Below are 14,046 nucleotides of genomic sequence, written 5' to 3' on the forward strand. Positions count from 1 at the left end.
CGCGTCCGTGTGTGCATGTATGCAGCGCGCGTCCGTGTGTGCATGTATGCAGCGCGCGTCCGTGCGTGCATGTATGCAGCGCGCGTCCGTGTGGGGCCGCATGTAGTGCGCGTCCGTGTGTGGACGTACGCAGCGCACGTCCGTGTGTGCATGTATGTAGTGCGCGTCCATGTGTGCAGCGTGCGTCCGTGTGTGGATGTTGGTGAGTGTTATGTATGCAAAGAAACAAGTAACAGGTTTATTCCATGCTGAAAAAAAGAAGAAAGAAAACAACGTTTCGGCTGTGGAGCCTTCTTCAGGTGTAAGAAAGACAAGGCAGTCAGCAAAGGTAATGTAGCGGGAGAACAAAGGCTGGTAGAGAGGAGGAGCGAGAGGTGGGTGCAGGGGACAGAAAGAGAGGCCAATCAAGAGGTGTGAAGTCAGAATAGGTGTAGAGAGGTGTGAAATGAAACCTCCAATGAATGGAGAAAATTTAGAAGAAAAGTAGTCTGTTGTTAAGAGAAGGGGGAAGGTGTGATCCTAGCTGCAGGATAATTTTGGTTTCAGTAGTCTTTCTGATGTATGAGTTGGTAAAACTGTCTTTGAGAACACAGACGGAGAGATTAGAGTGGTCCTGGCCGTCAGAGGTGACGGGAAATGGGAAACAATGGGCTTGGAGAGATCTTTAATCTTCACAGCCCTAACGTTCTCTGAAGAGAACATGAGTGTTATGTATGCTGAGGTTCTCATTAGCTGTTAGGGGATTCATTTTGATTTGTAGCCTCAGATTATCCATTTGTTTTCTATCAGCAAGCACTCCGTTAAAGAATGGTTATGGCCTGATCTCATTCACAAATCTATTTTTTAATGTATTTACACTACAATTGAACCAGCTTGCATTTTTCAATTTTTCCGTCTATTATAAAAGCCAGGCCACCTATGCACAGCCACAGTGGAATGCACTGGGACAGGCTTTTAGCATACCCAAAAGACAGTCTAATGTCTCGACACACAGCAAAGACATCTGGAGAGCTGAACAAACAGCAGGCAAACTGCTGATGTATAGTCTCAGTCAAGATCTAAAAACATTTCCAGACAGTAGTGAACAACAGGAATAAAGAAGAGGATAGCCCTTGTCAGGAGTTTCTCTTGACACTATTTCTGCTGTAACCACAGGTTCCACATCTTGTTTAGGATTAAGGACCATTAGAGGTTTTACCAGGGTGGTTATTTGCTCAGAAGGTTACCTCTAGAATAAGACAGAACCAAAGAGAATTGTGATTGAAACCAACTTCAAAGAGTGGTTTTGGGCATTACAGGTGTTGAAACAATGATAGGGATGGAATCTTAAACTTCAAAAGTGAAACAAAACTTATCCAATAACAATGCATTGTTAAAAGGTGACTTTCAGCTAAACCAGAATATTTGAATATTTTAAATACAGCTAAGAAGACTGTAATGAGGACTTGAGGTCAATCTCATTTGTTTTTGCACACAGGAACCATAGTCAGTCCCTAATCTCTTATTTGTTCTGAAATCTATTGGTATTACAGCATTTATACTTCAATGCAAAACAGTTTGCAATGAAAAGTAAATAAAACAGAAGTCAAATTCTTACAACAAACTTTATTTTTTTTACATTGTTACAGTCTAGGTACATTTTTAACTGCAACTGTAAGAACAAGACAGTATGTCCTGTTTTTGTTTTCCAGTTTAGCTACTTCTACCCTTAATCAAGACAGCATCAATCATATTTCAGGACTTTTAAATTTACAGGAACCCTATAATACATAAAATTACAGGCCTTTGTTGAATTTGTTACTCAAGACAACTGAATTTACTTTTGTATAACTATCGGCCTTAAACAATACAATCTACTGACATTTTTGTAACACTGTCAAATAAATCCTGCATCCTGCACATAAGAACATTTATTTGAAAAATGTAAATAAAAAGTAAAAGTAAACAAAACATCACATCAACCCATTTTTATGTACATTGCTCAATGCGTTTGTAGAAAATTCACATTGTAATGGAGAGACTGAATCGTAAACCACCAGCTCCTCCCCAGTGGAGCTCAGCTAGAAAATAACTTTATTTTCCAGTAAAAATAAAAAAACTGGGAATGACACCAACCATAAATTCCAGAAAAATTGTCCTACTACCCAGGATTACATTATGTGTTGTTGTCTCTCAAAGTATGTATATTTACAGCAGTCCAATAAAAGCTCCCAGTGAAATGTGAAGAATGTATGAATTACAAAGTGCGGCTGTAAGCTCCGATGTATATGAGCAGCTGGACAGCAGTTAGTGACACCACAGGGCCCAGCTGTGCTGAGTGCCAAGTGCAGCAAAACTTCTGTAAGTCACTGAACCCTCTACGTTTCGGGGAGCCTGAAGTCAATATTTCAACTAGTCAATGTTTCTACAGAATTACTGACTCTTCCCTCCTGGGTTCTGTAAATTGACAATTTCGCACCAAAAACACCATTAAAACATCACGAAAGAGCACTGTTCCTGTAGACACTTCACTTTATACCACAATGAAGAGCAAACATAGTAAAGCCAAGTAGCAAATTACACTGTGTTCTACACTGCAGATTTACACTAGTGTGTTACAGTAAAAATTTGTACTGTGATGCATTTCTTACTAGGACTAGTAGAGGTAAATCTTTTTGTGCCTTTCATGCTGACCCAGGTTTACAAATGTGTATTTTAAAAAGAAGTGCCTTACAATTATTTTGTTAAAAATGTATTAAATGAATAATATTTCTTTACATACAAACCAATAAATACAACAATCAATACTCATTAAAAACTCAACTGTTTTGGAAGACACCACATTTAAAGATTTTCCTTTTCTTAAAAAATACCAAGTTCAGATAATACCAAACATTTTAAAGAGAGAACTTGCCCAAACAGAACTGAAAATACAGGTTTGTCATGCTCACAGTTTTAGTTTATTAAAAAATATGATACCAGTTAAACATCATATAGTACATAAATGTGTACAGGCTTTTTACCATTAAAAAAGTATAAATATGCTGTACAGATTTCAGCACCATCTCCTTCCAGGAAACAATGCTTCCTTTGGAAATTGTGGAAAAATTGACCTTTTCCACATCAGTAAAGCTTTATATTAGTTCACTGTTTCAAGGTACCAGTTTGCCACTTCCACAGCCATCAGACCATAACATTAAGGCTTTTGCCTTGCTACGTTTAAAGAAGCCACATGACTTCTGTTATATCTATGAGGGACACTGATGATACAGTGACCTCTTTATAAAAAACCTCTCTTTCTATTCTTACCAATCACAGTGGTAAGGTGCACAGCTTCAAATAAGTATAAAGTGTATAAAAAATTGTAATGAACAGTCACGCCTCTCTAAATTATAATTCTCTCTAAATTATAGATTAGACAATTAAAGTGCCATTATTGTATGCACGGCCACAGTGACCTAACCAAAGGAGGGAATGCAACTTTCTTAATGGCTGACAATAGTGACAAATAAGGTATGGTATGTGCAAGGACACTATTTAAGCACCAGCACAGCTCTGCGGAAAACATCTCACTGGTGTTCAGTTGTTGCTGTTCTTCACGAGCTCAAACCTGCTGTAGACCTGCTTGGACTTCATCTTGTTGTACTGGTTGACAAGGTCCAGCTTGCTGTGCCCCAGCGTCATTCTCTTCTCATCGTGGCGGTTCAGCCGGGGCTGCCTCTCCACAGGCAGCGCCTCAACAGCAGGGGGCACAGGGGGGAACGGGGGCTTGCACTCTGGCTCCATCTGGGAAAGGTCTGGTCCACCAAAGGCCATGCTGTGGGGGGGGGACTTTCTAAACGCAAAGGTTTCTCTGTCCTTTGCAGAAGAAATGAAGAAATCTGAGATTTTACTGAGAATAGGAGCAGTGGTGGTCTTCTGCTTGCCTGTAGGGTGTGGATCATGTGGAGGGGGGCTCTTAGCTGCATTCTGAGGGATGTTTTGCTTGGGTTCGTACAGACCCAGACCATGAATCTTTGAAGACAACCCGCCCATGTTTCTGCCCAGGTGCTCAGGTCCAGCTTTGGACCACTCTATTCCAGGGGAGTGGCCAGGCCCAGAGCGCTCTCCAGTGAGGCCAAGGCCATTGGCAGAGCCCCTCCTGCCCTGGCTGTTCTGATTGTACGGTACTAGGTTCTGACCTCTCCTCTCAGGACTCAAGTAGCCACTGTTGGGCTCTTTCTTCTCATGGTTGACTTTGTAGGTGGAGATGGGCATGCCTGGGGCTTTCTTGATACTATCGAAACTGTTGCCAGACAGACTGCTGGAGTTCTCAGAGGATACCCTCTCCAACTGCTGCGGCTTCTCCTGCCTGATGTTCATCTCCCAGATAGCAGGCGATAACCCAGAACAATACCTGGGCAGGCCTTCCTCATCCGGATTATGGAAGCAGTCAATGATCTCGGAGTCAGCATAGAGGCAACGGAACTCATGGTCAAACAGCTCGGCTATCCTGCCAGAGAAGTGCAGTACCATGTTGCTGTGGACTTGTGCTGACAGCCATGTGAAGCTAAAACAGAGAGGAGAAGATGAGTGAAGTCAGTCCATTTCAGCAATATCAGGAGGACACAGACTAAATGAGGGCAGTCTACAGCAGGACAGAAAAAGCAGAGGGACAAACAGTGCTAAAACAATTATGCCACAGGAACCATCTCCTTTACTCCCTTTGCTCCATGGTATACTGACCAGTTGCATTGTCTCTCTTGGCAGTTTCAGTTCTGAAGTTGGATTAATTAACACTGGTGTTCCTCAGGAGTTGATATCGAACCCCCTGCTATTTTCATTATTTACATGTTCCCACTTGGTCGCTATTAAGATCATATGGTCTAAATGATCATTTCAATGCTAATGATACTCAAATCTACGTCCGTACTAAACCTGATACTGAAGTGGCTTTCTCCGCTCTCATTGCATCTCTGACGTAGACACTGTATGCATGACTCACAATTTCCTTCATGTAAGCAGCAACGAGACTGAAATCATGCTTCTTGGCACCTCCCATCAACTAAGAAAACCCAATCCGTAATCCTATCTGTGATTGGAACTGTACTTGAATTTAAATTGAAAAACTTTGGGGTGATAGTGGATCCAGGCTTGACATTTGACATGTGCAATATATTGTAAAAACATCCTTCTTCTTCAACTGTTGCTAAAAAGCTGGTTAACACTTTCATCTTCTCTTGAATTGATTACTGTAATGGCCTACACACTGCAGTATATAAACATTGAACAGTTCAGTATGTCCAGAATTCATCAGCCTGACCAGGTCTTGTACAAGCGATCACATTACTCCTATCCTGGAGTCTTTGCATTGGCTTCCTATCAGGTTTCGTGTCAACTTCACAGTCCTCATGCTCACCTATAAGACTCTACACCTACTTGGCATCTCAGTGTCTGTCTGACTTACTATCATCCTACTTCCCACCTCAGAACCTTTGATCATCCAATTCTGGTCTCCTGTCTGTCCCACAAGCCCTTCTACATAGTATGGGAGATAGGGCTTTCTCCTGCCATGCCTATCCCCAAGGACATTATAGAGTCACCTTTCCTGAACACGTTTCAAATCAAGATCCAAAACCCAAACCAAGTTAATTATTATTTATTAAATAAATTATTTGATAATATACAGTATACTATAGAATATAACAAGGTAAAATTATGTAATTTGAAAACAGAACACAATACATACTAAACCTTTTAAATTACCCACACAAAATTCTTATTGATTTACTTATGGCCTGATATGTCAACAATACAAACACCTGCCATGTCCAACACACAGAAACATTCTACACTAGCACAGCCACAGAACAATTCTCAATAAAATTATGAGGATTCCTGCACAGTTTTGCAAAGTAATATATTATTGTTCATGAAAATCACATAATGCAGTCACTGAAAGTACATTAAATCTATTCTGCAACACTGAGTTTTGAAAAAGTATTAACTTTACTTACACAGCATGTAATTCCAGACACCTATAATTGTGTTGCATGTTTGATTTTGAATTTTTACTTTTCTTTTCACTGATCATCAGTGACATTCCTAATTGTAGTAAAGCATATTTGCAAATTTATAAAAAAAGGTGACAGTCTGAATACTTGCAGTGTGTATAGTCTATAATGTCTACACTGAGCAATTGTCTCAAAAACCATGAAACGTTCTTAGGTTTGCTTCGGGCATGCTATGAATCCCAATTCTCAGATCAACTCAGTGAACATCTCTCAGGTGACCAAGACAACTTTGAATTTCATTTGAATACTGAACCTGAGTCACATCACCCATTTTCCTTAACTGCATGTACATTTTCCAGTTCTTGGTAGCTGAGGGAAAATCCCTTTAAAACACAGCACAAATCAAGCTCAGAAGTAGAACAATAACTTGTATTTGATATTTGCCAAAGCTGTAAACAACTGTATCCTACATTGTGTTACATTTGTAACAAGTCCATCTAGTAAAACAGATAGTTGCCTTGTCATTTTGTTCCTGTTTTAATTGTTCCTGTTTGATCAATCACTGGTCACAACCTTCACCACAAAGTGCATGGTTTCCGAGATAATAATTACAATTAAAAAAATACAATTGATTAAGTAGATTAAGCATATATGCTTTTATTACTAACCAGCATCATAAAAGGGCTCCCTATTAGGGAGAGTGAGTTACAGAATTACTGTATTACTATTCCAGGAATAGATTATCTCTGGGACACTTTTCCTTGTAAAGAGTTGGGTGCATAGGGACATTTAAGGATCAGTCCCTCTACCCAGTTGCTCTCTTTATTTTTTCAAGTGCTGTAATGTCTGGGATAATACAGTACAGACTACCTCCTGCCTCTGAAAACCGCACCTACTACCACCTTCTCCTCTTCCATGCAGAATACTCTAATTTGTTCAAGGCTGTTGCCAAATCAGTTGAAGATATATATGTCAATGCTCAACTTAGTCTCCATAAGTACTTAAGAAAATTAATTCCAAGTGTTTTATGGAGACAGGTTTACTCTCCATGTAAAGATAACTAACTTGAAAAAATAATGTGAAATAGTAAGAATATTATTTTTTGTGTGGGTAGCTGCGTCAGCATGCGTAGGCTGCAAAGGAACAAGTAATAGGTTTATTCCATGCTGAAAAAAAGAAGAAAGAGAACACAACGTTTCGGCCGTGGAGCCTTCTTCAGGTGTCACCTGAAGAAGGCTCCACGGCCGAAACGTTGTGTTCTCTTTCTTCTTTTTTTCAGCATGGAATAAACCTATTACTTGTTCCTTTGCATATTATTTTTTGTTCATCTTTCACTTTTGTTTCCAATGCTTTAATCATTCATACAACAGTATGAACCTTTACAGTTACTATGGTATTAGCAACTCCCTTGTGCACTGTTCCACATTTTTTCTAGCTTGATCATGAATGTCAAAACCAAACACTACAAACAGGTTTTGCTTGTATTTTGGGGTTACTGAAAATGCCTTTGGCATTTTCATTACAAATGACTACGTGGCTCTCAAGTCAAGCAAAACATGTCTGTGTGACAGGCACATCTATAACATGCATGTGCTATATCGCTTACATGCACAAACCAGCCTTCCCTGCCCAGAGCACACAAGAATGTTTGCACAATCACACTGAAGGTAAAACCACAGCCACTTCATTCATCCCCTCCCTGAAACAAAACAAAGTTCAGAAAAAAACAGCTGTCTTGCGTCCAGTTTGATGAACCTTGGAGTAGTACACTCTAGGGGCCAAAACAAAGACGCTGCTGAGTTACACTGCTCAGCCCTTGAAGCTTTGAAGGCCAGTGCCCTGAAACTGCATTTGTTCTGAAGCTCAGCTCAGCCCCTTCTGTACAGTAACCAAGTCACATGCTGTACTGTAAATACTGCAGAATCATCTCACTATACGTAACAGCAATTCGAAAGAGGAGCAACACACACAGTGTAGTGTAAAATGAATACTGACCATGGAAATAACTCAACTAAGGAGAGATAACATGGTTGGTGCTAGATATTTATTTAGAGCTACAAATAATAATAATTATAATAGTTTTTAACTTGACTTGAAAGGTAAGAAATCAGTCTTTTTTGAAGTTTTAATCTTAAAAGTATGTTGCCTTTCAAGAGCATGCAATCACTGAATTAGACATATTAATATTAATTAGCCCTTTTCACTTTTATCTTGAAAGATGTTCCCTCTATGACTCATTTATTCATCTTTATCACCGGTCAAAGTTAGCTATATCACTCTGATCACCCCTATTAAGGAAAAGCAGCAGTTCTTGGCTGTTATGATTGACTCTATACGCAAAAACAAAACTAGAAGTCTCTTTGAATCAGGAATGTCAAATTCAATTCCTGGAGGGCCTGGTGTCATCTGTTTTTTGTTTCAGCAGAATTCTTAGATACATAGTTGGTCTAATTATTTAATTTACTTTATAACTGAAATACATTTAACCCAGCTCATAAGTTTTTTAAACTAAACTTATTTTAATTAAGTGACATTGGTTTGGGTTATTAACTGTAAAAGACCTTAACATATAGAAAAATCTTGTAATAAATCTAAGAAAGCAATTAGATCAATTGTTTAATTGACAACTCAGATTGGGCCTAAGTTTAAAAACTCCAGGCCCTCCGTGAACCAAGTTAGATATCCTTTATTTAAATAGCTCCGCCCCTCAGTGTTGGAGCATAGTAGACAAAACTATATTTTCACATATTCAAAAAAGATCACCTTAAAGGACTGGAAAAAAAAGGATAAAAACACAGAAAATACAAATAATGATTGTAAAAGAGGGAAAAGTGGAAGTTAAAAGATACTGAAAGTAATATGTGTGTAAACAATATATAACAAAACCCACAAGTATTATGGGAGCAACAATAGCAATGCTAAGTCATAAAAATATGTTTTACTCTTTAAAAATAACAGGGAGATCCTTTGTCATGGAGATAAATCATTCCACATTAGAATCTTTAAAGGCAGTGCTCTTCAGTCAACAGGCTTGTATTCTATGGCCTGTCATAAGGCTTACATGCTAAAATATGGTTTTAAAATCAGTCCTGAACTGGCATGTAAGCCAGTGTAAGTATGACAGCACAGGAAAAATATGTTAATATTTCTTTGTTCTTGTTAAGACTATGGAAATACCAAGAAAAGTTCATTACAAAATTTAAGTTTGATTCTACAAATGTACTGTAGTAGTCTTTCAGATTCTGACAGACAAAAATGTCTGAATTTGCCAATTTCTCACAGACGGAAAAGTGACATTCCTGATAAGTTGCTCAAAGGAAAGATCTTGATAAAAAAATAACAAAGTAACTGAAACCAACAGGGATTATCTGTCAGGAAACAAGCATAAGAGATTCATTTTAACAGTCCTATAAGGTATGTCTCTTACCTGTAAGAGCCAGCAATCACTTCTTCACAATCTATAATTAAAAACTTCTCCTGGACCTGCCCGGTGAACTTCTTCCCAGACTTAGTGCAGTACGTATCTCCGCACACACTACGGATTCTCATGTTCTGAAAAAATGGAGAAAATCCCATTTAAAAAACAAAAAATATGCTCATCATATAATCATCATGAATATTACAGTTATTTAACCAGTCAACTGCTCACTTGAAACGTATGACATCTTTCAAATCAGTGTGATGTTTTATCTCCTCAAATAGTCACTTAATTACAAATATGACCATAGGAAAAATACTAACATTGTTTCAGACACGTGAGAATGTGCAACCATTATTTTTTTCAGAATTCATATCCAATATACCAGAACTCATAGATAATAAAAATCTATATATATGCACAGCATAGTTGATCAGGAGTGAGAACTATAGCCTGAATACTTTTTTGTGGTTTAATATTTATCTGAGGTCCCAACTCTTGCATATATGTTTAGACATGTTCCTGAGGGAAGACAGACATTTTACATAGCATAATTCTGGGAGAATTATGTAGTTGTATCATACTAGAAAATAACTATTACTTTTTATTAAAAATTGTAAAAATGATCTTATCTTTCAGAATGTAGCCAATGTTTAACTAGACTAGTTTCTTTAGTACTTTTAAGTACCTCACTTGCAGCACCGATGTAACATGAGAATTTTCTATATTGTGTGCTGTATGGAGTTTAGTATTAAGTGTCAAAAATGATTGTTGTTAGTATAAATCCTAAACCACATTATAAAGGATGACAAATTAATGTGTCACCAGACCTTGCTTTAAATGAGATGGCACCTGGATAAAAACAGGAATTTGCAAAATTAGGTGAACAAATATTTTACAGGGACATGTAAAGAACTACTTGAATGACAGTGTTCTTATTTTCCTCTCTGCCAGAATGAATTTTCCATGCTCTAGTTCGGTCGCATGCTTACACCGAGGTGTGTGTTGCGGACATCCAGAGCCTGGCACATATTAATGAAATACTGCAGGTTCCTCTCATCCAGCAGAATGTACACTGGAACCTTGCGCTTGTTGGAGGCTTCCATTAAGTCACAGAACAAGTCGACATCGGTGAAGAGATCCATCACTAATGCAATCACCTGGAACAGAAATAAAGATGCACACATACTGTATGTTTCCCTAGTCTTCACAAGGAGAGGCAGAAAAATTAATTATACCAGCCACTGAAATTTTGGACAGGAATGCATTAGACACTGTATATTAAATAAATATTAACTCAAAGCACATTATACCAAACACACCCCACATAAAATTTTGTTGGTTCTCTGTCTCACATCTATTGTTTAAATGCTGAGTCACTTTATACCAGTACAGACATCCTTTTCAGGTCAGTGGCTACTGCCCAAGTCAATCCACCAGACTCCACCAGAACTCAAAAAGAAACATTTGGTTCAGAAGGTGTAGAAATCTGACCCTGAACACTGCTAAATATAATCTTCAAAATCAGATTGAGTCCTACTGAGTCTGGGGAAAAAAATATCTGTGAAGGATATTTTACATTATATTAATACAAGAACTACAGTTTGCAGTGTTCATTAACTTGTTTTTAAAAAGCATTATTATGACATTTCATTTGAAATTTTGAAATGATTTCAGTGCCTGGTGAACATCGAAGAAAAACTGTACAGCGTGCACTACAGCATTTCAACCAGTGCTGACATTTCATTCATAGCAAAACACATAATTTTGTATTAAAAAGGTTTCATTTGTTATTTGCAAAAAAAACAAAAGATAACTATAAAAACGGTAAAGTATAGAGGACTGCAATTATGCATCACATGGGGTAAAACACGTGTTTTTTCTTAACACGAGGCGTGTCAGCCTCGATCTCCGGAGCATCTGACCCTCAGAATCGATCCACAGAGAACACGACTCGGACGCACTTTCGCGTCAGCTATCGAGCTTGTTATACCGGCAAGGACAGATGCCATTTGTCATTTTCTCACTTGTGGCCTGTCAAATTTGTTGAAGATACATTATAGTTCACAGATACACAGAAAATATACACGATAAAAAAAAAATAAATTTTTATACTTAAAAATTAGTGGTTAAGAAATTGTTGCGTCTACTTTAAAATCAATGTTTTCAAATACATATCGTGAAATTCTTCTGCCTGTTGAGTACGTTTATATTCCTGCCTGTTCGTGGTTCGATTAAATCTGGATATGTACAGTAGCTGGGCATAAATCAAGACCTGTTCCTTCCTTACCGTTTTGGCTTTGCTAATAAGGGAACGAATATGATCTTTCAAGTTGTGCGATCTGTCTCTCTGGAAGTAGACCTTGGTCTCTGAAGGGCCGTGGCGGGTCTGCATTTCGGGCCAGCCCAGTTCCAGGGCAGGAGGCTCTTCATCGGACATCATGGGGAAATAGGTCCCGGAGGTGAGCTCTGACACCGCGTCTCCTTCCAGGAGGGAGTCCCTGTCGGAGCCATTGGCGTTGCTGTTGTCTGAGCTGGTGTTCTTGGCTACGGTCTCCGTGATATACTTGATCTCCAGCGGCGACAGGAAAGACACTTCTCTCTCCTCCGCCAGAACTCGCCTGTACTCCGTCTCTCCGGACTCCAGCAGGGCGTCTGTGGCCAGCCTGGCGGCTTCATTGTGGCTGAACTCCAGAGGGGAGCCCTGTCGCCACGGGTTTTTCACGTCTTCCACCCGAGAGGACAGCTTTCCCAAGGGCTTCCGTCCTGTGTTGGAGGAGCTCGGCCGCAGAGCCTCTGAGTTCATCATCTTGTCTGTGAAAAGAGTGGCTTCGTGAGCTTGGAGGTGCCTAAATCTTTGTGCAAACTAGCTATAGTCCGACCAATGTATCGATGAAAATAAAACAGAATTATTGAATAGAACAGCACACCTACTTACCGAAAGTAATCCAGTCGTTGCGACCTCCAGTCCTCGCAATGACAGCTTTCCCGAGGGGATGGTGTGTTGTTCGTGTCTGATGGGAGGGACACGCCTCTTTCACCTGGACCCACCTGTCAGGGCCGTGAACGCGCAGTGGCTCCGCCCTCAGTCGCACACGCAAAGGCGCGCCTCCCGCGCCCCTCACATGCAGCCCGCGGGAGCGCGCTCAGAGCTGCTGGCATAGCGCCCGGCATAGATCCGTCAACAGGTGATTCCGGAGAAATTCATGAGAAAGTGGACATTCTTTCTCACTGCTGCTTAACTGTTACAGTATATCTGCTTTCCTAGCAAAGCGAAGCAAGATGTTCAGAAACAAACAAACTGTATTTGTATAATAGTCATGTGAGTACGATGCAAAGGAACAACAGGTTTATTCCATGCTGAAAAAAAGAAGAAAGAGAACACAACGTTTCGGCCGTGGAGCCTTCTTCAGGTGTGAGAGATACAAGGCAGTAGGCAAAGGTAATGTAGCGGGAGAACAAAGGCTGGGAGGGAGGAGGAGTGAGAGGTGGGTGCAGGGGACAGAAAGAGAGGCCAGTCGAGAGGTGTGAAGTCAGAATAGGTGTAGAGAGGTGTGAAATGAAATTATGTGAGTATGATGATGAGCTATTGCTTTGTTACTGTGAACCATCCTATTTCCATAATGTAACGTTCTTCTTGTGCCCTGGAGTGCTACAGTATTAGTGGTACAGGAAATATGACTAGCACAATGCCGTATTAAAAAATACTTGAATTGCAGCTCTTCATAATGCAGAAAAATGAAGACGAATGTTACAATTTATATGCCGGTATTTTTTTTCAGTAAATGATGAAATTTTACAGTGAAAGAAGTATTTACATACAGTATATCATTTTGAATAAAGCGCACTGTCTGACATGAGAGGTGACGAGTATAACTCCCACTTTCCCTCTTATTTGCATCCCCCCCGGGACCGGCAGCGGCCACAGAGCAGCGAGTCTCCTCAGCTCAGCTCGGAAGATGCTGCGTGTCTCGGCACAGGCCTCACACCTAGTGCATTCACATGTCCTGCTCCACGCCCCCTGAACATTCACCTCCAGGAAGGACCAGCAAGTATTACTTATCATTCAGGTAACCAGCATAAGTATTACAATACAATGGAGCTAAGGCTTATTGGGGAAAGACATCTTTAATTCCCGAGACCTTAATCAGTACTAAAATGAGCTCAGATTTCAAGTTTAAGTTAAATATTTACCATATCACTAATTCATGTATTTTTAGTCAATTTACATTTTGCAAACTTTTCATAAATTTGCTTACAGTGACTTTATTTCTTAGATTAAGGAATTACCGTTTATTTGACAACAGTGTCCCCTCAAACTGCGAACAAAGCATGTTCAATGAATGCAAAACTATGGACTAATAATCCTCCAAAGTTTATGTTTATGTCAAACTTGTATCATTAAAATGGCACTAGGGAAGCAAAAAAGAGCCACAAGAAGGAGGTTAAAGATTAAAAAGAGCAAATGGGTTTACAAGCATCAAGGGAGCAACATTAGCATTAACTCCCTTAAAAGGTTAAACTGTTCTTAAAAATATAAGTAAGTTATATATTTCACAACCAAACTGTTGTGTGTTAACGGGCTTCAAAGGCTTCTCAGTTCTGCTGATTGTTCAGAACAGGGCTGATTTTGCATATTATCAAATAAAGAAGCAG

General features: G+C 39.5%; 1 protein-coding gene across 1 annotated transcript; it reads right to left on the minus strand.

Annotated features, from left to right (window-relative positions):
* Positions 1 to 1,590: 1,590 nt before the first annotated feature.
* Positions 1,591 to 12,516, minus strand: sack1c (scaffolding CK1 anchoring protein C). Its single transcript, XM_088937092.1, has 5 exons — positions 12,329 to 12,516; positions 11,681 to 12,204; positions 10,383 to 10,550; positions 9,400 to 9,524; positions 1,591 to 4,528 (listed from the first exon to the last, which is right to left on the minus strand). The coding sequence occupies exons 2-5, from the start codon at positions 12,197 to 12,199 to the stop codon at positions 3,559 to 3,561; spliced, it is 1,782 nt and encodes a 593-aa protein (XP_088793218.1). The 5' UTR covers positions 12,200 to 12,204; positions 12,329 to 12,516; the 3' UTR covers positions 1,591 to 3,558.
* Between the last annotated feature and the right edge of the window lie 1,530 nt (positions 12,517 to 14,046).

The sequence above is a fragment of the Atractosteus spatula genome, chromosome 19, assembly GCF_055471065.1.
Source record: "Atractosteus spatula isolate fAtrSpa1 chromosome 19, fAtrSpa1.hap1, whole genome shotgun sequence".
Taxonomy (NCBI): domain Eukaryota; kingdom Metazoa; phylum Chordata; class Actinopteri; order Semionotiformes; family Lepisosteidae; genus Atractosteus; species Atractosteus spatula.

Excerpts from the sequence above, each read along its gene's own strand:
- sack1c (XM_088937092.1), bottom strand. The coding sequence starts at position 12,199 with ATGATGAACTCAGAGGCTCTGCGGCCGAGCTCCTCCAACACAGGACGG. Across the intron at positions 9,525-10,382 it reads TCCGCAACACACACCTCGGT|AACATGAGAATCCGTAGTGT; the intron begins GTAAGCATGCGA and ends CCATTTTTTCAG. Across the intron at positions 4,529-9,399 it reads GTGATTGCTGGCTCTTACAG|CTTCACATGGCTGTCAGCAC; the intron begins GTAAGAGACATA and ends TCTCTGTTTTAG.